Source organism: Chelonia mydas, chromosome 6 (genome assembly GCF_015237465.2).
Source record: "Chelonia mydas isolate rCheMyd1 chromosome 6, rCheMyd1.pri.v2, whole genome shotgun sequence".
Lineage (NCBI taxonomy): Eukaryota > Metazoa > Chordata > Testudines > Cheloniidae > Chelonia > Chelonia mydas.
In genome coordinates, this window is record NC_051246.2 from 43591891 (window position 1) to 43613922 (window position 22032).

Sequence of the window (22032 nt, forward strand, 5' to 3'; positions counted from 1 at the left end):
ACTTAGCATTCATATACTGCTCATCTTAATATTTTGTATTTTTGAAGTGATTTTTTAAAAAATGTAGAGTACATTAAAATTCTGAACCACCTCACTCCACTGATGACTTTAGTCAGGCCAGTGTTTGAGCTAAAACTAAAACACTCCAACTTTCTTCTATACAGTTGGTTTTGGTGATGGTGAATATGAAGTGTTGTGTTTTTAGTCCAGTGGGGAGAATAAATCCAGGGTGAAATTTTCAAAAGTGCCTAATGCTAAGAGACTTCAAAGGGCCTAAGACAATGTGATTTAGGTTCCATAGTCCCATAGACATTCTAGGGCCTAAGTCACTTTTGAAAAATGGGGCTGTAGGGCCTAAGTCACTTAGATGCTTTTTAAAATTTTTACCCTAAATACTCTCTCTCACCTCTAGAAAGTGCACTTATTGAAAGCTGGACTAGAGATACTGTAATTAGTAGGGTAGGTAGTTGAAACTTGCTGTGTGACCATAATATGCTATCTTAGTCTTTATACAAATGGAGGCCGTCAGCAAAGTCATTGGGGAATGGGCCACGTTGTTTGTTTCCCAGCATCTTCAGGGTCTCTAGCCTGACATTTTGCAGTTCACTTCTAAGCAAATAGTTCAGTAGCACTGAGATCCCTAGAACTTGCCATGAATGATCAGACCTCTGGTCAATCAAGTGAATACCTTATCTTCAACAAAGTCCAATATATAGTGTTATGGAGGAAGACACAAGCTCCGGAATATACATAGTCATTAGTGCAGTGCTGTATGTGGTGGAGTAGGGTTGTTTGGGGATCCTATTTTACCCCTAAAAGGCAGTCAATGAGAATTGTTCCAAATACTGAAATCTTAATATGATGATGCAAGTTTGTAAGATCAGATCCATTCTCATGTGAGCCAGTAGTCCTTACTCATATGAGTAGTTCCATCTACTCCAAAGGTTTGCTTTAAATGAGTAAGGGCTTGCAGTATTAGACTTCTTGAAGTCAGCTGAGGATGGAATTGTACTGCAAGGAAGGGTGAAAGAGTTGATAAAGAGGAACAGACAGCAAATCCTCCAAGATCTGCAAGTTTTGGGGGCTGAAACCTGTATGAGTCTGGATTTGAATACAGTAGAGTCAAACCCTGTCCCCTACCACAGTGGAAAGACCTGTTGAAAACTTAATGAAGAGAATATCAGTTTTCCTTCCCTTCGTTTCCTCTAATGGGCTCTTCTGTGAGAGAGGACTGCCTGCTCATTATTTTGTAATCTTGCTTACTAAAGAAATCAGTGGATCAGGAGAAAAATCTATTTATCTCTTTTATTCTTGGAAGGAGTAACTAAACAGTACAGCTCTTCTATGTAACAAGGTATTCTAGGTATTCTCTTTAATTTGATGAGTGATAAGTTTTTTTTAAAAAGTATCCATATTTTATATAGGATATATTTTCCCATTAAATATGATGCACTACTTTTCAATTTTCCCAGCTCTTCTAGATCATGTAACATTAGGATCTCCTAAAGGAGCCTGAGTATGAAAAGAAGTTTTTACACAAATTAAAATGATAGCCAGAATGTGGATAAACACTTGACCTGAATGTAATTAATAGACAGTTCAGTTTTCCTTCTGTTTTCATTAATGTACCTTGATTTAAAAAAAAGTCTGCGTAATTTTTGTGAAAAATCACTGATGTGAGTTGTGATGTTACACTATGATACCTGGCCTACATACCTAAAGTTTAGGTCAACCTAGCTACATCCCTCTGTGAATAATTCCAACCCTTAAGAGATGTAGTTAAGCTGACCTAAGCCTGGTTGTAGATACTGTTGACCTGGCTCTAGGGAGTGGATTTACTACAGCAACAGAAAAACACTCATTGCTGGAGTAAGTATCTACACTACAAGAGCTACAGCAGCATAGCTGCAGCGTTGCAGTTGTGCCACTGTAGTGCCTGTAGTGTAGACAAACCCTGAGAAGAAAGGTGGGTAGTATTCTCTGTAGTCAGGAAAAATTGATAATTTATCTCAGTCAATAGGTAGTATATGATTCATTTACAATAGAAGGAGATATATAGATTTTTTTTTGAATCATAAAAATATGATCAAACATTTTTACTGTAATCCATAAAGCCTGGTTTAGGGAAATTATATTTAATGTAACTGTATTTTATTGGCTGCTTCTTTATGTGCTTTCTGCCTTTAAAGTATTGGCATAAAATGTTAAAACATTCGTTTTACATAATGCCATTGGTTATAGGGAGATGATAAATATCTCTGTTGATTTCCTAATTTTATTATGTACATAGGCAATTGTAATCCAAGATTACAGCAAACAAGATGTTAATTTCTAGACATAATCTATGTACTTTTCACTTAGAATGTGACTGTTACAGAAGCAAAGAATAAAAAAGGAGTAACATTTGTGCTATCCTCACAGGAGCTGTCAATAAAAGATGTAATAGGGGATTTAGGAATCTGGAAATGGCCAACTAATTTATGTGAATCTATTTTATTTCAGCTAGAAAGACCAAGCTCTGTTTCGTCTGTACTGCATATTGCAGAGCACAGGCTGTCTATAGAAAACCAGGCGGTTGCATATGGATAGTCCCTTGATATCATTCACTTGCTGTGTAATCTTATTATGCAAAGTTCTAATCTTCACCTAGAATGAATGCCTCTGGGTCAGAATATAGTCATATCAGGGTTTTTGAGGTCATGTTTTGTGATCCTTAGCTTATTCTTCTAAGTAGGGTTGGGATTTAAAGGGTATTCCCCAGACACTAGCAGAGATAGACAGCAGAACCTGCTGCCTTTTTGGAAGACAAGACCAACATGAGGTCCCTGGTAGGATTAAACTTGATTTGTAGCTGTAGGATTTTTTAACAGATGTATTATTGGACAGGGAATAGGGGGCCACCAGCACAGCGAAATTGGATCACAATTGGCATTCTCAGGGAGTCCGCTGGCTGCTAAAACAGCAGCTGCATGTGGATTTGACTTCTTTCAGGTGAAGCGACTTCCAGTCATTTGGAAAGGATGGGATGAAAAGGAACCTTGGTGATAATTTTGATGTCTGCAAGATTTAGTACCAATGTAATGGGATTATCGGTAACACCTTCACTGCAGAAAAAGCCACCTGGTGCTATAACTGGCAGCAACTGAGAACTAATCCTTTCCCATCTCTTGGATGTCATTCATGAAGCTCAAAGTGATTTCTATCCTGCTAGCTGTGATTCATTTTATAAACAAAAAAGTCAGGTGACAAAGACATAGAATATATAAGAAAAATGAGCAGAAGATATTAGTAATTGCATTTTGTTTTCTTTGCTGCAGAATATAAACTATGCTGTTCTTATAAAATATTTATCGTGTAGAATACAATTTAATGTGGATATGTAACTTTTTCCATCAACCTCCTTTTTTCAGCTTAAAAACTAAGAGTCAGAGTTCTGCAATAAGTACATAGCAATATCTGGAATTAGTCATAAAATATTAACAGTATTGTATGCTAATATTTGTGTGATCAGAATGTTTATACAGCAAATGCATTAAGCTGTCAATGGGTCTCTGACTTGAATGTTTAAATTTTGGTTTTAATCATGAATATTGCTTTTATGTTTACATCTGCTGTAGTTGCCTGCTGTCAAGACAATGTATTGAAATGAACTATTTGACTAATATGGCACCTGAAGATGCTAAGATATTAATCTTTTTATAATTAATAAAATGCTATTTAAGTGTGCTGATGAATCATTTTTTCCAGGGAAATGTACATTACATGATCTTACTAATGTGCAAGAGCACAACAATAGTAGTATTAGTGCCAGGTTTATTTTAAAAAAGTTAACGAACCATAAGTTTTTGTAGTTGATTGGATTATGCTGTAAATGTGTCATATACAAACGAAATAAGATTTCATTGAAGGCTTACTGTTTAAACTGAAAACTTTGTTTTGGGATTTTAATTATTTTGTTATTCTTTAATATATTACTCAATAAAATAGTGAAGGGAACTCTATGAAATTATCCCATTAATTGTAAAAAAATAACTATGTATAACTATGTCTGAACTATGTTACCACTGTTGTGCCATGAATTATCTTAAATACTTATAGCAGTCAAGTGATTTCTGCGTCTTTATAAAGAATATCCGATGTCCTGAACATTTCACTATAATTTACTGTTCCTCTCTTACACTGTATGTGAAATAGGAGTAATAATCTCTCTCTACTTCCTGGGGTAGTGGAGTGAGACTTCACTTAAATCTTGTGAAGTGCAGAGAATTATTAAGGCCAGTCAGTAAAACAATTGGGAACAGGACTTGAGACCTCTTGGCTTGCTGTACATTTCCCTTGGTTAGGGGGCAATTTTATAATGGCTGTTGCCGCAGTAGGTAGAGCAATCGCCATTTTACCAGATTCTTTATTTCCTTGAAAACTTCAGAAAGTGTTGCTGGTCAATTGAGGTATCCAGGGGATGATGGAGTTTAGTAGGTATGTTCTTTACAAGCTTTGAGAATAAATTTACTGCATGTGTTTGGTATGGTACACTAACAAGTATGTAATAGCTTGGTGAAATAAAAACAAGTTTCTTCTCAGATCAGGGAAGTGACACTTGTGATTTTTAATTATTGGAAGTTGCTGGCCCAGCCAGTAGCCCCACAGTAGAGCTTTGTGTTTCTCTCCAAGAGACCCATGTTTTCTTAATGAGAAGTCTTTCTCTACCAGTTCTGTTTGAAAATAAATTCTACACCATTTATCAGTCAGGAAGGGGGTACAACACAGTGGCTCTTTTTTCACTCTCCTGCTTTTGCTCTTATCACTATTATGTGCTTCTGTTTCCCACAGTGTTAAAGTTAAATATTTTTATATTTAATGTAGTGCAACCAAAAATTCTTTAATTTATAAAATTAGGATTTACCTGTTGTTTCTTGTGGACCATCCACAAGTAGCTGAAGTCTTTCTGCTGTATTAATATAATCATATATTAACATGATGTTTCAGAATTAGATCAGTCTGAAGTCTAATAACACTAGGGTATTTTTGTTAGGCTTTTATGTTGACTTGTGGCTGAGGCAGCCTCTCTCGCAATTACTGTAGGAGATAAATATTGCTATTGCAACTTTTGCTAGAAATGTTGAGGCCATTAATTCACACTTGTCATATGACTCTAATCGATCTGCCACCACTCAGTCTTCCTTTTATCACCTTAAAAACATTTCTAGGCTAACAGCCTTTCTCTCTGTGGAATCAAGGCTTTAGTACATACTTTTAAATATTCTAGGTTGAGTAAAGCCGAGTCACTTTTCTGGGTCTCCGGAATAACTCTTAATGAAATTGCAATTAGTTCAAAGTGGAGTAGTTCAAGTATCAGTTTACAGAAGGTCTTCTGCACATACTGTGTTCTAGACATTGCATGCACCAAATTAGGCAAATAATTGATGTTAAGATTTTGCTAGATGATCGACAAGGTTTTTCATGATTTGATTCCTTTATAAATTAGTGAATTTCTACCCTTTTATACGCTGTCTTGGCCACTAGTTGTGACAAAGTTTTTGTTGGTAATTTCACCATATGACTGAAATCTTTTTGGTTACATTCTGTTTCACTGTTGTGAAATTTGTTACCTGGCTATATTAATTATACTAAATCATTGCTCATTTAAGTTTACCATGATGGTGATCTTTGATATGAAAGGTGTTAAGCAAATGCTTTTGGAATAAGAAACTACAAGAAAAAAATTTCAAAATATTTTTGTAGACATTATTCTGCTTTTTATTTATCTTTACAAGTAAATACTAAATACAAGCAAATCTAGATTTTTAGTTCTATCTTTATTCAAGTAAAAAAACCCCATTGATTTCGATGGGAGTTTTGCTGAAATAAAATACACCGTGTTTAACCCTATGTTAATGTAATCCTATGTTTCCCCATTTAAAATTGTGTCATAAAATACAGAAGTGAAGATTTATACATTAGTGTTAACTAAGCCCGAATGCAGATAGATAATATTTTTTATTTCTTTATTTTATCAAACATGTAGCATAATATTTTGGTTTGGTTTTTTTTACATTAATGCAGTATAACAGAGGGGGAGAAATCCTGGCCCGACTGAAGTCAATGGTAAAACTCCCACTGTCTTTAAAGGGCCAGGATTTCATCCAAAATGTGGAGTTTCATTGAGTTAACGTTCCTATAGAAGCCTCTATTTCTTGGTTTTTAAAATAAATTTATATGTGGAACCGTCACACTGCATTATCTTAATATTTTAAAGTCTGTTTCCTTGATCATTTTGGGAATGGGAAAGAGGGGGGTGGGAAAGAAATGTACATGTTACCATAATTACATTTCAATAGTTTTAATTAGGCTTAAAAGTTGGCACTTCCTCTCCTGGTTTGACTAGAATTTTATTGCAAGGCTGGGTCAACAGAGCAGCAGAATGTCTGTTTATATAGTGTTGTCTATATTTTGGTAAACTAGAATTATAGAAATTTAAGGTGTTGATCAGTATAGGCTTTCTTATTTACTTAAATAGGAGCTCTGTGGAAAACTGAGAATTTAGGTATTACTGTATTGGACAATGCACCAAAAAATAAGGACACACCCAAAAACTTCAGGATTCTCAATTTTTTTTCATATCCACAATTTTATTATTTTTCCTGGTGTCTAAATAAAGCCTTGTTAACAAGTGCAGGGTGCTTTTTTCCAGTCAGATTGATGCATTCTCCGTCATATTAGGTCTAGTCACGAAAACCCTTACTCATGTGAATGGTCCCTCTGGGTATGTGTACACAGCAAAAAACAAAACTGTGGCAGTGAGTCTCAGAGCCTGTATACAGACTTGGGCTTGCACTGTGATACTGAAAGTAACAGCGTAGGCATTCCCACTTGGACTGGAGCTCAGGATCTGAGATCTGTCCCCCTTGCCAGATTTCAGAGCCCAAGCTCTAGTGCAAGTCTATAGACCCAGGCTCTGAGACCTGCTGCCACAGGTGGTTTTTTGCAGTGCAGTGTACCCGCTGAAGTCACCTTTAAAGGACAGATTGATTACTGCAGTTTCCTGTGGTGAATTGGGCCATAAATGTTTGTCATTGCTAACAAAAACAATTCTCTCTTTGGGGTGAAGTGTTTCTTATTAAAACTAAAATGTAATGCCAGCACTTGAAAAAGAACTGTGGTTAAGATACAATCTCTTTATTTGATTAAAATAATCACATCAGTATTATGTAAATATACTATCATAAACTTACAGACTGCTTTTAAAACATAAAATCAGACCCATTCCCTGTTTCAAAGACCTTACAGTCTAAAGTTCTGAACTCTTGTTTTGGCTTCAGATCTGAGGGCACCAAATGCTTCTCAAGAGGTACTCATCACCTTGTAGGATGGAGCCCTAAGAAGTTACACAAGACATAGATGTTCTTCAGTAAGGTGGTAGAAAATATTTCATGGTAGCCAACATGAAGATCATTTTAGCTGAGAAATAAGCATTTTATAGTAAAAGTTAGCTGTTAGGTCCTGATCCAACAAAGAATTTAAGCATGTGCTTAAATGCTTTGCTGGATTGTGAAAAATGCCACTTAAACACACCACTAATTTTAATAAAGTGAACACATATATCCTCTCTCTGATATATTGGTACTCTCTTATATCCTAAGTTCATTCTGTGTGGTGGATGCCACCTGTATGGATGATTGGGTGAGTCCTCATCTGTTAGTAATCCAAGTGACAGCGAATCCAGAAGCAGAGATTTTTATGACCAGTACCACCACCTCCTCTCCTGACTTGCAGGCTTCCCCAGTTCTCACTGAAAGAAGCTGGTCCATCTCTGCTGAGGCACCATCTTCCTTCCAGGTCTCAGTGGAGCTTCAGAAAATGGACCAGAGTAGAACAAAACAAACTCCTTCCCAGAAAAATGATAGCTGAAAATGTCCCTTCTATGTGCTTCTCCTCTGCAGTCTTTGGCAGTGAGTCCATTCCATCCCAGACATAAAACAAGAAATACTGTATTCTCAAATCTTTTAGCTGGGATAGTGTGTGAAGAGAGAGCTGGTCTTTAGCTTATGCAGAACTCAAATCATTCAGGCTTTTTAGATCAGAACGAACACCTTGAATTGCACCATGGCAGCCTCTTGGGTCAGGTATTATGTTCTCTGTGGGCTGCCACTTCTGCACCAGCTGAAGTTTACAAGTGGTTTTCAGGTGTAGCCCCAAATGAAGTGCTTTGCTGTAGTCCAGTATCCAGGTGAGAGGCAAAAAATAACTGTGCCAAGTTCCACATCTGAAAGGAATGATCACAAACTTCCATTTAAGTACAGATAGAAAATATACTTTTGACCAGTGATATCTGGACATCCAGCAAGAAAGCCCAGCTGCAAATTTGTGTAACAAAAGCCCCAGCCCAGGGAGAAGACATTTTCTGCCATTTCCTGCTATTATTTCTCCATGCCTAAACCACTTTCCCTTATTTCAGCTGCCCACTAGTTCTCATCCAAACCATTTCAGTTACATGCTGGGCATGTCAGTCAACTGCACTTTCTTCATCCAGTGAAATAGTCATAGAGCTGTGTATTAGCCACACACTGTTGGGATTATAATTCAAACAGCACACTATTCGAAACCACAAGTGCTGTTCATCTCAGTGAATTAATATTTCCATTATTTCTAATAATTTGCTCCTTCTCATTAATTTGAAATATTACATATGACTGCCATTTTAAAAACCGAACACATTGAGCAACTACGACGTTTTTTTTTTAAAAATGTATTGACTAATTATGTACCTTTTATTAATATACTTTAGGGCCAGCTGCACAACAGTAACACTGTGCTATGCTTCGAGATGTCATGGGAAAAACCTTTCGACTTCTGGGGTATACCATTCAATATGGCTGCATAGCACACTGTGCCTTTGAGTACCTTGGAGGAATTGTTGTGGTAATTTACATTTTCATGCTAATAAGGATAATGCGTTTAATCAGAACTTTATTATAATAGTGGAAAGTTTTAGTATTATCAGCAGTTTAACATTATGCTTCGTTTCTTCAGTTAAAGGCATTGAGCACCGTGCAGAAAGCTGGGACCACAAATAGCTCTTTAAAAAAGCATTTTTTCCCAATCCTGTTCTTAGCTCTACCAGCACTAAACCTAGTAAACCTGGCACCCCAGAAATTGGTGGTAGTTGATGATGATGTAGAGCTACTGTCACAACTTCTTTGCCACTCCCCCTCATAATGGCTGAGGAAAGGAGCCAGGCGAGAGGACCCTGCAGATCCTACCCACAACTTCCTGATGATCCTTGGCTGCTGTAATGGCCTTTTGGGATTGTTGGCAGCTGGTGCAGCATAGAGCGATCTTGTTGGAGATCAGAGTAGACGTTGATGCACAATGTATTGATATTTCCATAACACTTAAGTTGTGGGAGCTCAAAAGGAACCTTTATACATTCCCTTTTCAAATGTGTCTTGTACTCCTTGGCTACAGCTAAGGATCTAGTCTATTGTTTTCCCCCAAATTATAGCTTTTTGGTGACTTATTTGCAAATAATCTCTTAAGTATTATACAAGTTAAAACATTTTTCAAATAGTAATTTTTGTTTAAATTTACAGTGTTCTGGACCTTCAATGGAACCAACAATTCAAAATTCTGACATTGTCTTTTCGGAGAATCTTAGCCGCCATTTTTATTGCATTCAGAAGTATGTTGCTTTGTTTAGTTTTCTAAAGTTTGTCATGATAATGAATATCGCTCTGTCCATTGCCTTTCCAGTGTATTCCCTATGGCAACTCACTGTCTCTTGTCTTTTTTCCTGTTTTCATCTTCTTTTAATTGTTTTTTGTAAGTGCCAGTCTCATTTCACTTTATCTCTAGAAGGGAAGACAGATTAAAAGTTTTGCTTTTAGTCACACGATACAAGATTACTTCACTCAGAGTTCTCCTGGGACGTAGTGCATGTCGCTTTTGGAATTTTGGCCAAAAGATTGAAAATCCCTTGTGTCCTTCCAACCACGTTTCTCAAACGAGCATCACACTGAATAAGACTTCCTATTTTTCATTTATCTTGTCCTATATAGTGAGCTGCTAGTATTGTTGTTTCCAGGCAGGAAGTTAGGGGAGAGATTCTCACCAGAAATGATGAAAGTACCATTTATTATATTGTCCCTATGCCACCTTATTATTTTATGGAGCATGCATGTGTACATAGTGGTCATCAGCCACATAAAAAACAAGGCCCTTGCTCTGACTATTGTAGTTTACAATCTAATGCATGCAACTAAGGGACGATAGGGTAAACAGAAGTAACGTAGGGGACAACAGGCTCTTGGAAATAGACATTGTAAGGTTTCCTGAAAGAAGAGGGTTTTGCAGAGGATTTGAAGAAGGTTGGTGTATACAAGAAACTTGAGGCTGATCTGTGTACAGTAGGCAGCAAACACACTGATGTAAATGGCTTTTACTTGTTCAGGGCATCGTCAGAGGACGATCAGCTGTATTTTTGTTGTTGTTCAAGTAGTATACATTGAATTTCTTCAACTGTGCTTTTTAAAACATATATAGAATAATTGGTCCTTTTAGCTGAGTTTGTCATGGGAAAAAAAATGGAGATTATAGGCAGTGGTTCTCAACAAGAAATACATATTTTTTTCAATTCAATGACTATTAATTATTAGTTGTATATATATTCATCCAAAGAGTGTTCTATACTGACATTTCTTTACAATTTGTTCCCCCAGAGGTGATATTGTAATTGCAAAAAGCCCAAATGACCCCAAATCAAATATCTGTAAAAGAGTAATTGGCTTGGAAGGAGACAAAGTCTGTATAAGCAGTCCTTCAGATTTCCGTAAGAGTCACAGTTACGTAAGTATAACTTTCTATTTTGTAAATCATATCCAGGATTACTTAATATGCAGTCAACATTATTAAAGTAGAAGCTGCTACTTCATATTTAAATACTGATAATTCTTGACGATGTGTAGCTGACTTTTCTTATGAAATTTGATTCTTAATGTGCATTCTTGTTCGCTGTATGTCAGACAGTCTTCACAATGGTCTTCTTGAGTCCTAAAAAAATGAAATACTAGAACTGCCAGGCCCAGCTCCCCACTGTGAAAGGAGAGATGGCGGCTCGGTAACCTGGGTGGAACCCTGGTGGAACCGAGGGGGACTCCCTCAACCTGGGTCTCAGCTGCAGGTTACTGAGCTGCCACCTCTCCTTCCAGAGTGGGCCCAGAAGTGGAAGAGTTGGAAGAGGCAGCATGAAGAGATGTTATTTCTGCCTCATCCACCTCTTCCACTTCCAGGCCCACTTCAGAAGGAGAGGTGGCTGTTTCTTTCTCCTTCTGGAGTGAGGAGCAGGCTCAGAAGTACTGGAATGCTATTCCAGCTCCTCCAAAAAGGGCTGGAACATTGTTCCTGAGCATTCCAGCATAATTCGAGTGGTGGTCTTCCATATCTATAGCAACTGCAGAGGAGACCAGATCTTTATTCTGTTCTTTGCTTGGAACTGCCTTTCTGGAAGAACTTTACAGAATTTTCTGCCTCCAAATGTACAGATGGCAGACTCAAGGACTCCCTTTTATAGCAGAGCTTTTCTCAGTATTTTGAAAATAACTTCGACTAAATTTCACACTGGTTTCTCATTGGCTTCAAGGAGTTTCGCTGCAAAACTACTAATTTTTTTTCCATTTAGTTTTCTGAGGAAGCACTTTGTCTTAACCCTCTGTCTGAGACAGCAACAGGAAGCAGAAGGGCAAGAAATGTTCCCCCTTGCTTACACCATTTCCCAGCTAGCATGTTCTCCTAGGAAATCCTTAAACTTCATTGCAAGGCTCGGCTGTAAATAATTTGAGTTGAATAGCACTTTAAAACTTTTATCTCACTAGTGTCCATAGCTGAAAAATACTATCATTCTGGAATATTCTTCTTGGAGGGCAGTCCAAAGCTTGGGCTCAGAGCAAAGATTTGGTCTGCCTTCAGTTCCTATGGAGACCGGAACACTCACTGAAAAGACTGTCTCTCTGATGGTTTTATAAAGAAAATTCACAGGTAAGACACCATTCTCGTTTATCCCATAAATTATAGTGAACAATGTTTTCTGAGACTAAGGACTTGATCCTGTGACATGATTAGGAAACTCAACTGCCACTGAAGATAGATCTCAAAAGTAGTTAATAGTTTACCTAATACTTTTTTATGTTACATATTATACATTAATATATTCGGTCTTTTAAAATTTATCCTGGTAAGTGTACTATACTTTGGTACTCTCAGTTTGTTGTATTAGGCTATGTGCGTATGTAGTATGTATTGTATGTATATTGTATTAGGCTATGATTGAATATACAATCAGTACATTCAGTCATAAACTCTTTAATGAGCAAAGACTATTAATCATGTTGAATATATGTTGTATTTGTTAGACCGCCAAATTCATTTCACAAGAAAATTTTAATATAACCTTACAGTATTTTAATAATTCACAATAAATAGTCCAATGTGATGGTGTTTTTATTTTTATTACAATGTACTGCTTTTTCTCCTTTTATGGGGGCAGGCTTTGCAACACTTAACCTTCTTTTTGGCTAAACTGTTTGTAAGCCTGTTCGTGGGGGGGGAGTCATGACACATTGAGTGACTTGCGAAGCAAGAAATACTAAGGATTGAGCAAATTAGTCTCTTCCCCCCTCCCTTTCTTGGATTCTGGTGTCCACCAACTCATGGCTAGATGTTATAGTAAGCTTACTCAGTTAGTAGAGACACTAGTCTGATCCCAGTAGAATCTGTGCAGCATCTTTATCACAGTTGCTTCTAGGAGGCTGCTGACCCTGTGAGCCAAAAAGAAATTTCCTCCTATCCATTTCAATAGAAATGGTGTTCAGCTTGCATCAGCCAGAAGTTACTGTTGGAATATCTTACAGATTCTAAGCTTGTGATCTCTGTGCTCATCAGTACCACTATACCTGGGACCTAAAACCTAAGTGTGTTCTCAAATCTAGTTCTACTACCCTCCCTAAATTTGTTCTTGAATTCACTTCTGTGTATAAATGGGGAGGGGGGAATGGGATCATTTATTATTAGGCACTGTTATCACTTTCAAAACGATGCTTCTTTCAGAAATGGAGGGAAGAAAAGAGAGGAAGATAGCTGCTGATCACAAGATCGCACCTCATCAGAAGAGTGAATCTATAGTTTGAAATAGTCTGTTTTCCTTTCTTGTTCATTTCCCCTTTGGCATGTTCAAGCATTGCAAACAAGTATTTTACCTTCTTTAATACAAGTTCCATCAAAAATGTATCATAAATCAAGTTGACTAAAACAAAAAATTTCATTCTTGTTTGTAAGACTCTCAAGCCATGTCCATATTATGAATTGCTACGCTCCTACACCTCCCGTTCCCATCCCATCCACCAGAGTACTTGTGGTGTTAGTGATCTCAAACCAGCATTCATATTTTTTTTATGGTAATGGCCTTTTCTCTTTTCCCAGGCATTTTCTTAAATTACTGAATTTAAAATTTAGAAGTTACTTTTTAGCTATAAATTGAGTCTGGCAGGAAATAGACTATTCACAAAACTTCAGATATTTGGACAAATGCGTAGTAGTAAAGAATATCAACACTTACGATGCAGTGAAATTGAGTCATGACATATTAATCCTTATTAAATATGTAGCTAATTTAAAATTTTTACAAACGAGAGAGAGCATTTTCTGACAAATGAAATGAAAACTGAGTTAAAGTCCACAAATATGCTTTGAATTGCCCCACAATGAAATCGTTCTCTTCCTGTTTCTACTTCTTGGTTCTCTGAAGACATTCCAGAATGTCAGCATTATGACATCAACTACTAGAAGTCTCACTGTAACAGATGATATCTGATGTCACAGAATGGTGGCATTCTGGGATATCTTCAGAGACTCAAAGTATCAAAAAGGCTTTACAATTGCAAAAATGTTTTATAGTGTAAGTGGAAACATTTATTTCTGTGTAGAATAATCCATATTCATAATCTATTTCTGGACTTACACTGAAATGCAAAAATAAAAATTCAGTTATTTGTATGAACACTAGAGCCATTTGCTCCAGTATTCTAAAAGTCCACCCATCATCGTGTGTAAACAGTGATTTATTTAACATTAGAAAACTTTCTCACTGAGAATTTTACAATAAAATTTTAGACACAGTAATTTGCTTAGCCAGTATTTTTCTATGTTATATTTGTATTTGAATAAGAGATTTTCCCCCTCACAATCTAGTTTCTCTGGCTTGATCATTGCACTGAAGTCATAATGTTATATTTGACTTGACATTCTTTAATTATAGATATAATTGCAATACCCTCTGAAGCACACTGTCACTGAATGTTGCCCCTCAGTCTCAAATTCAATACAGGATCAAATAAGATCTTTAGTATTGCTGTAGGACTCCTAGCTTCTAGATTTCCTGACTTTTACATGCTCTAAAACACTTAGCTTTATTATTGTATTAATTTTTTTCCATTTAGTTTACTAATATGAGAATGTTTTAGTAAAATGATTTTTAAAATTCCATTTCTAAAGGGTGAACTATCCAAGGTTGTACTTTGCCTCTTATCATGAAAGAAAAACAGATTTACAGGGGCATTTCTTTCTGAAAACATACTGATCACAAATATGTTTCTGAGCTGGCTGGCTTTGACACCAGGATACACCTCAACATAAATTTTTTTTTAAGAATGTGGGTATATATATTCTTTGAGTGCTTGTTCATGTCAATTCCAGTCAGGTGTCTGTGTGCGCACATGCACAGTAGCTGGAAGGTTTCAGAGTAGCAGCCGTGTTAGTCTGTATCTGCAAAAAGAAAAGGAGTACTTGTGGCACCTTAGTGAGCTGTAGCTCACGGAAGCTTATGCTCAAATAAATTTGTTAGTCTCTAAGGTGCCACAAATACTCCTTTTTTTAGTAGCTGGAAGATTTTTCCCCTAACAGCAACTGTAGGGTCGGCCTGGGCACCCGCTGGAGTCGTGCCTTCATGGCGCCCAATATAGAGCCCTGCCAACCCTACACCCCCTCAGTTCCTTCTTACCACCAGTGACAGTAGCTGGAACTTCCCCTTGCTCTTCTCTTGCTTCGGCAAGTGGATTAGCAGTGCTTTATATGCTGTACATAGTTAGTTTCCAGTAGTTAGTATAGTGTAGTAGTTCTTTATAAGTTTCAGTTATCGGGGGTTCCTCCCCATTCCCCCCCACATTTGTTACCGGGGCACGCCACTATCCCCGGGCTTTGACTTGCCAGATTTGCTCGAAGCGCATGCCAAAAAGTGACCCTCACGCCTCCTGCTTACGGTGCCTGGGTGAGGGTCACCAGAAAGACCTCTGCAAGATCTGTCAGGAATTCCGACCAAGAACTATTCAGTAAAGGGAGCAGAGTCTCAAAATTCTCCTTATGGAGGCAGCTCTCCGACCTCAGTCGGACCCAGGCGCGGGGGATCCTGCTCCCAGCACGTTGTCTTAGGCACGAAGCGCTCCATTCCGTCTTTGAAGGATCTGGTGCTGAAGAAAGATGTTGACAAGGAAGCTCGGCACCATCATGGAGCCTCTCAGGAACATTCCAGCCTTCAGCACTGGTCGCAATTGCCAGCACAGAAGGAAAAAAGGTCAGAGAGGCTGATCTCCCTCGGCAAGACCCAGGGACCAGCCACCAGTGGCACCTCAGTCAGGCCACGTTGACTCCTGCCCAAGCGAGGCAGTCGAGTCCGGGCCCGTCTCACTCACCACACCCATGGGAGCATCTACCATTACCATCCACCTCAGAAGTCTCTGGGGTGGTGCAGGACCTAATGAGGCTCGCGGCTCTGTTCTTGCCGCCAAGACAGGAGAGCGTCTTGGCACCGTAGCACCCGGTGCAGTCAAAGGGAAAGTCGGCGATGATGGCACACCGATCCCCATCGCCTTGGCACCCTTCTTCTCCAGTACTGCCATCCAGAGAGCGCAGTTGGTTCCCTGCTTCTCGACGCTCTACCTCAAAAAGAGCAGCGCCACCCTGGTCCTCCTACTCGGAGTCAGAGTCAGGCTCATACTGCTCTGACTATAGCAGGAGCAGAAGATCCTCCTCACGGCACCATATGCGGTCATGCCCAATGCAGTGGGCCCCTCAATGGCTAAATCCACCGCAGTGGCCCTTTTGGACTTTGTGGGCTTTCCATCAAGCCCAGGGTCGGGGACAGGGGTTCCGCTTGGGTGAAGCATCAGTGCATCTGCAACGTTCGTTCCGCCACGATTGGCACCGGAGCCAGTGCCTCGGTCATTAACACTGGCACCGACTGTGGCACTGACATTGACCACTTTGGCACCGGAGGCATCAGCGGCCCCGATTGCAGCTACGGCGCACAATGCACCCTCGACACCGACACCACCTCCATCATTGGCTCTGGCTGCAACGGCGCCTACAGGAACCCCAGCGCACATGCTGCACCAGGCACCGACATCCGTCCCTGTCACAGCACTGGGACCAGGCCAACTTACCGCAGTTCCCATGGGGTCAAGAGATCCCTCGGGTTGGGACAGTAGGGAACAACCACCTCCCCTGGTGGTCTCCTCCTCCTCATCAGATGAGGCCCTAGCTCGCACTTCAGTAGCCCCAGCTCTGGAAGACTCCAGGGTGTTGCAGTAGCTGCTGCGCTGGGCATCTGGGCATTAAGGCAGAGGAAGTTGTGGATGATGTGGACCCTATGGTGGACATCCTGGCTCCCTCCGGCCCTGCCTGTATTGCCTTACCACTGATAAAGACAATCACAGATATGACCATTACCCTTTGGCAGACCCCTGCCTCGCAGCCACCTACGGCCGAGCGCAATGAGCACCGGTATTTTGTGCCCTTCAAGGGTTATGAACACCTCTATTCCCACCCTCAGCCTGATTCCCTAGTGGTGGATGCCACTAACCAGTGTGAGAGGCAAGGATTTCAAGGCCCTTCGCCCAAGAATAGGGATGCCCAAAAATTCGACCTTTTTCGGGCGAAGGGTTTACTCCACAGGGGGACTGCAACTCCAAATATCCAACCAACAGACCATCATTAGCAGGTGCTCCTACAGTGCCTGCTTGGTGATGGCTAAATTTACGGAGTTGCTCCCTCAGACTCTCGCACCAAATTTTCGCCTTTTGTTGAGGAACAAAGACTGATCTCCAGAGCGTCCCTTGAGGCAGCACTTGACTGGGCAGATGCGGCAGCTAGTTATGGCTACTGGAGTGGCCAGGAGAAGGGGCTCATGGCTCCAGGTTTCTGGCCTCCCCTATGAGGTACAGCAAACCATCAAAGACCTGGCCTTTGAGGGTGAGACTCTCTTCTCAGAGAAGATGGACAAAAGGCTAAACAGTCTTAAAAATTCCAGAGTTACCCTCAGGTCCCTGGGCCGCTATACTCCTTGAACACAGCCGTGACACTTCCGCCCGCAGTCCCAGCAGTGGTTTGGTCAACAGAACCGTCAAGACGGGTCCAGAAGGAGGAACTGGAACGGCAGGAGAAGGCTGCGCCAACCCTCTGGCCAGGGCTCGGGACAACCCAAGCCGATTCAGGGGCCATGCTGGCCTTTTGAAGGCACGGTCGAGGATGGTGTACCACACCTGACAATGGATCCATCCCACCTTACCTTCTCATCCCGACTATCTCCTTTGTACCATGCATGGTCCCGTATCACCTTGGACCGATGGATGCTCCACACGGTAGAGAGGGGATACTCCATCCAATTCTGTGCTCTTCCACCCTTTCACCCCCTTTGCCTCTTCAGGGACCCTTCTCACAAGCAGCTCCTTATACAGGAGGTGCAGTCGCTCCTATCTTTAGGGGCAGTGGAGAAGGTTCCTCAGGAGCACTGGGGCAAGGGCTTTTATTTCCTAATACCGAAAGCCAAAGGCGGCCTAAGGCCCATCCTGGACCTGTGAGAACTCAACAAGTTTGTGAAGAAACTCAAGTTCCGCATGGTCTCTCTGGCCTCCATCATTCCCTCATTGGATTCAGCAGACTGGTATGCCACCCTCGACTCGAAGGACGCATACTTTCATATCGCGATCACCCAGCCCCACAGGAAGTACCTCAGGTTTGTGATGAACAACACGCACTACCAATTTACCGTCCCCCCATTCGGCCTGTCAGCAGTGCCTCGTGTTTTAACCAAGTGCATGGCAGTTGTTGCTGCATTTCTGCGCAGGCACCGGGTACAGGTGTTTCCTTATCTCGATGACTGGCTGATCAAGGGCTGCTCCAAGACCCAAGTGGAAGTTCAGGTCAGATTCATCAGAGCCACCTTCAACAACCTGGGTCTCCTTCTAAACAAAGCGAAATCGACTCTGTCCCCCGTCCAGAGGATAGAATTTATATAGGCAATATTGGACTTGGCCCAGGCCAGGGCATACCTGCAGCAAGCGAGTTTTCAGGCCCTGACCAATATCATTCGAGGCGTCAGACAGTTTCCCACCACCACATCAAGAAACTGCCTGACGCTTCTCAGACACATGGCTGCCTGTACCTATGTGGTGCAGCATGCCAGGTTCAGGCTTCGACCTCTTCAGTCATGGCTCATGTCAGTGTACCACCCTGCCAGGGACAGCTTGGACAGGATAGTGACCCTGCCTCGCCTGGTCCTTGACTCCCTTCTGTGGTGGCTCGACCCTCAGGAAGTATGCTCAAGGATCCCCTTCACCAGTATGCAGCCATCTCTGTCGCTAATGACGTCCGCATCAGACTTGGGCTAGGGAGCACATCTAGGAGACCGCAGGACTCAGTGTCTCTGATCTCAGGCTGATCTGGCTCTCCACATCAACGTCAGAGAGCTGAGAGTGGTGTGCCTGGCGTGCCAGACCTTCCGGGCATACTTAACGGGACAATGTTTATCTGTCATGATGGACAACACCACAGCAATGTTCTATATCAACAAACAGGGGGGTGCACACTCCTCTTCTCTGTGCCAGGAAGCCCTCATGCTGTGGGACTTCTGTGTAGAACATCTAATACACCTGCAAGCGTTGTATCTCCCCGGGGTACAGAATGAGCTGGCGGACCACCTCAGCAGGTTGTTTCACAGCCACGAGTGGTCCCTTCACCCGGACGTCGCGATTTCAATCTTCCAGAGGTGGGGCTTTCCCCAGATAGACCTGTTCACCACAAGATACAACAGGAAGTGCCAGCAGTTCTGCTCCTTCCAAAATCACAGTCTGGGCTCCAGTGCAGATGCGTTCCTCCTCCATTGGGGGGGTTGTCTTCTGTACGCCTTTCTGCCCATACCGCTCGCTCACAAGGTACTCCTCAAGATCTGGAGGGAACGTGCTCAGGTCATATTGATAGCACCAGCCTGGCCTCATCAGCACTGGTACACATCTCTCCTAGACATGTTCGTGGAAGCCCTGATCACCCTGCCGCTCTTCCTGGACCTTCTGACACAAGATCATCGTCATCTTCAACATCCAAACCTCGAGTCACTTCTCCTCATGGCATGGACGCTCCATGGTTGAACCCAGTGGAGCTTTCCTGTTCAGACCAGGTTAGACAGGTTCTCTTTGGCAGCAGAAAACTCTACAACAGCCACATACCTTGCTAAGTGGAAGAGATTTTTCAATTTGGTTGGCGCAGCACCATTCATCCTCGACACTACCATCAGTGCCTCTTATTCTGGACTACTTCATACATCTGAAGCAGCAGGGGCTTTCGTTATAGTCAGTAAGGGTGCACTTAGCCGCCATCTCGGCCTTTCACCTGGGTGAGGAGGGCTGCTCTGCGTTTGCTAACCCCTGGTCACCCAGTTCTTAAAAGGACTCAACAGGCTATACCCTAACGTCCGTCAGCCTGTCCCAGTCTGGGACCTCAACCTGGTCCTTTCTAGATGCATGGACCACCTTTTGAGCCCTTGGTGATGTGTTTGTGCTCCCTGCTCTACCTCTCTTACAAGGTGGCGGTCCTGGTGGTGATAACCTTGGCCAGGAGGGTGTTTGAACTCAGGGCGCCAACCTCAGAGTCCCCTTATACCATGTTCTATAAGGACAAAGTGCATCTCAGACCTCATCCTGCCTTCCTCCCGAAGGTGGTATCGCAGTTTCACATCAACCAGGACATCTTTCTCCCGGTGTTCTACCCTAAGCCGCATTCTAGCAGCAGGGAGCAGAGACTTCACTCACTAGATTTCTGCAGGGCTCTAGCTCTCTACATCGAGAGAACGAAGCCATTCAGAAAATCAGTCCAGCTATTCGTGGTGGTGGCAGACAGAATGAAAGGCCTACCTGTGTCATCACAATGCATTTAGTCATGGATCACATCCCACATCCGTGAGTGCAACAACCTGGCGGGGGTTCCCACATCCCCGATCACGGCGCACTCCACCAGGGCACAGGCTTTATCAACAGCATTCCTGGCACAGATCCCTACTAAGGAAATCTGCAGAGCAGCAACATGATCCTCCATCCACACTTTTACCACACGCTATGCGATTGTGCAGCAGGCCAGAGACTGTGGCCTTCGGATGAGCAGTGCTCCAATCAGTGGATGACTCTGACCCCGCCTCCTGCCACTACACCAGCAAATGCACTTTATTGCCCATATCAGGTTCATCTACACTAGGAGGATTTGCTGTGTGCTGTACTTATTCCTGTGTAAGTGCTTGTGGGATTGGATCCTAAATCTAGAGTGCAGTTGATGGTTATGATTTAGGCCCTGATTCTTCAAAGCACATAAGCATGTAATTGGGGCTGTGTCTACACTGGCAACTGAATGACAAAACTTTTGTCTCTCAGAGGTGTTAAAAAACCACTACCCCCACCCCCAGAAAGACAAGTTTTGCCAACAAGCTGTGTGAACAGCTCTTTGTCAGCAGGAGTGCTCTCCTGCCGACAATGCTAACACCGCTCATTGGGGGTGGAAGCTTTTTGTCGGCAGGAGAGCTGACAAACAGTGGCTAGACCAGGGGTGGGCAAACTTTTTGGCCCGAGGGCCACATCGGGATTGCAAAACTGTATGGAGTTTTAGGAAGGAAAGGCTGTGCCTCCCCAAACAGCTTGGCCCCCTCCCCACCCACTGACTGCCCACCTCAGAACTCCCGACCCATCCAACCCCCCTTGCTCCCTGTCCCCTGACCCCTATCCACACCCCCCCACCCCCTGACAGGCCCCCCGGGACTCCCACGCCTATCCAACACCCCACCCCCCCCGTCCCCTGACTGCCCCCCTGGGAGTCCCTGCCCCTTATCCAACACCCTCTCCCCCCCGCTCCCCGCACCTTTACCATGCCGCTCAGAGTGGCAGGACTGGCAGCCATGCCGCCACGCTGCCCAGAGTGCTGCCCGTCCGGCAAGCTGAGGTGGTGGGGGAGAGGGGACAGCAGGGGAGGGGCCGGGGTAGCCTCCCCCACTGGGAGCTCAGGGGCTGGGCAGGACTGTCCCGTGGGCTGTCGTTTGCCCACCTCTGGGCTAGACTGTGCGCCTTTTAGCGATACAGCCGTAATGACACAGTCCTGTCTCTAAAAGCTGCATAGTATAGACATAGCCTAAGTCTCATTGACTTCAACGGGGCTTCAGCATGTGTTTAAAGTTAAGTGTGTGTTTAAGTGCTTTCTTACACCAGGGTCTTAATGGCATACTTGCTTCAAGAGATAGGTTAAATCAGGTGCATAAACCTCTGCCTATTTGCATAAAAAAGGAAAATGAACTTCCTGTATTCAGAGAACTCATAAAAAGGAAGCATAAGCTCTTAGAGAAATTAGTAACATGCAGTTTTTCTTATCAGTGCGACGTAATGTGAATAGTAGTTTGATAATTGTCTTTCATTTATTAGTAGAGGGAAATGTTAACAAATACATAGAGAAATAAATATACTTTATTATAGTAGATTATTTCAGTAAACACTTTCTTGTAAAGATTATTGTTTGCTACTTTATCATAAGAAAATGTGGTTTGACTTGTAAAGTATAAAAATTGAGCTTATTTGAGGTGACTCATCTGATATTTAAATGCATTATAAAACAAACAATCTTATTTAGTTCAGTTAAATTACAAAATCTAAATCTTGAGAGTTAGTAAGAAAATGGCTTGTT

The 22032-nt window shown here is 41.9% G+C and overlaps 1 protein-coding gene across 13 annotated transcripts in view; it reads left to right on the forward strand.

Moving 5' to 3' along the window:
* IMMP1L (inner mitochondrial membrane peptidase subunit 1) overlaps positions 1-22032 on the forward strand; it is a 71518-nt gene that overhangs the window by 29973 nt on the left and 19513 nt on the right. For all 13 annotated transcript variants that reach the window (XM_037899915.2, XM_037899911.2, XM_037899917.2 and 10 more), the window contains 3 exons: positions 8786-8919; positions 9591-9679; positions 10716-10842. In XM_037899915.2, coding sequence (XP_037755843.1) covers positions 8815-8919; positions 9591-9679; positions 10716-10842 — 321 coding nt within the window. In that variant the 5' untranslated portion in view covers positions 8786-8814. The remainder of the gene's footprint in view (positions 1-8785; positions 8920-9590; positions 9680-10715; positions 10843-22032) is intronic.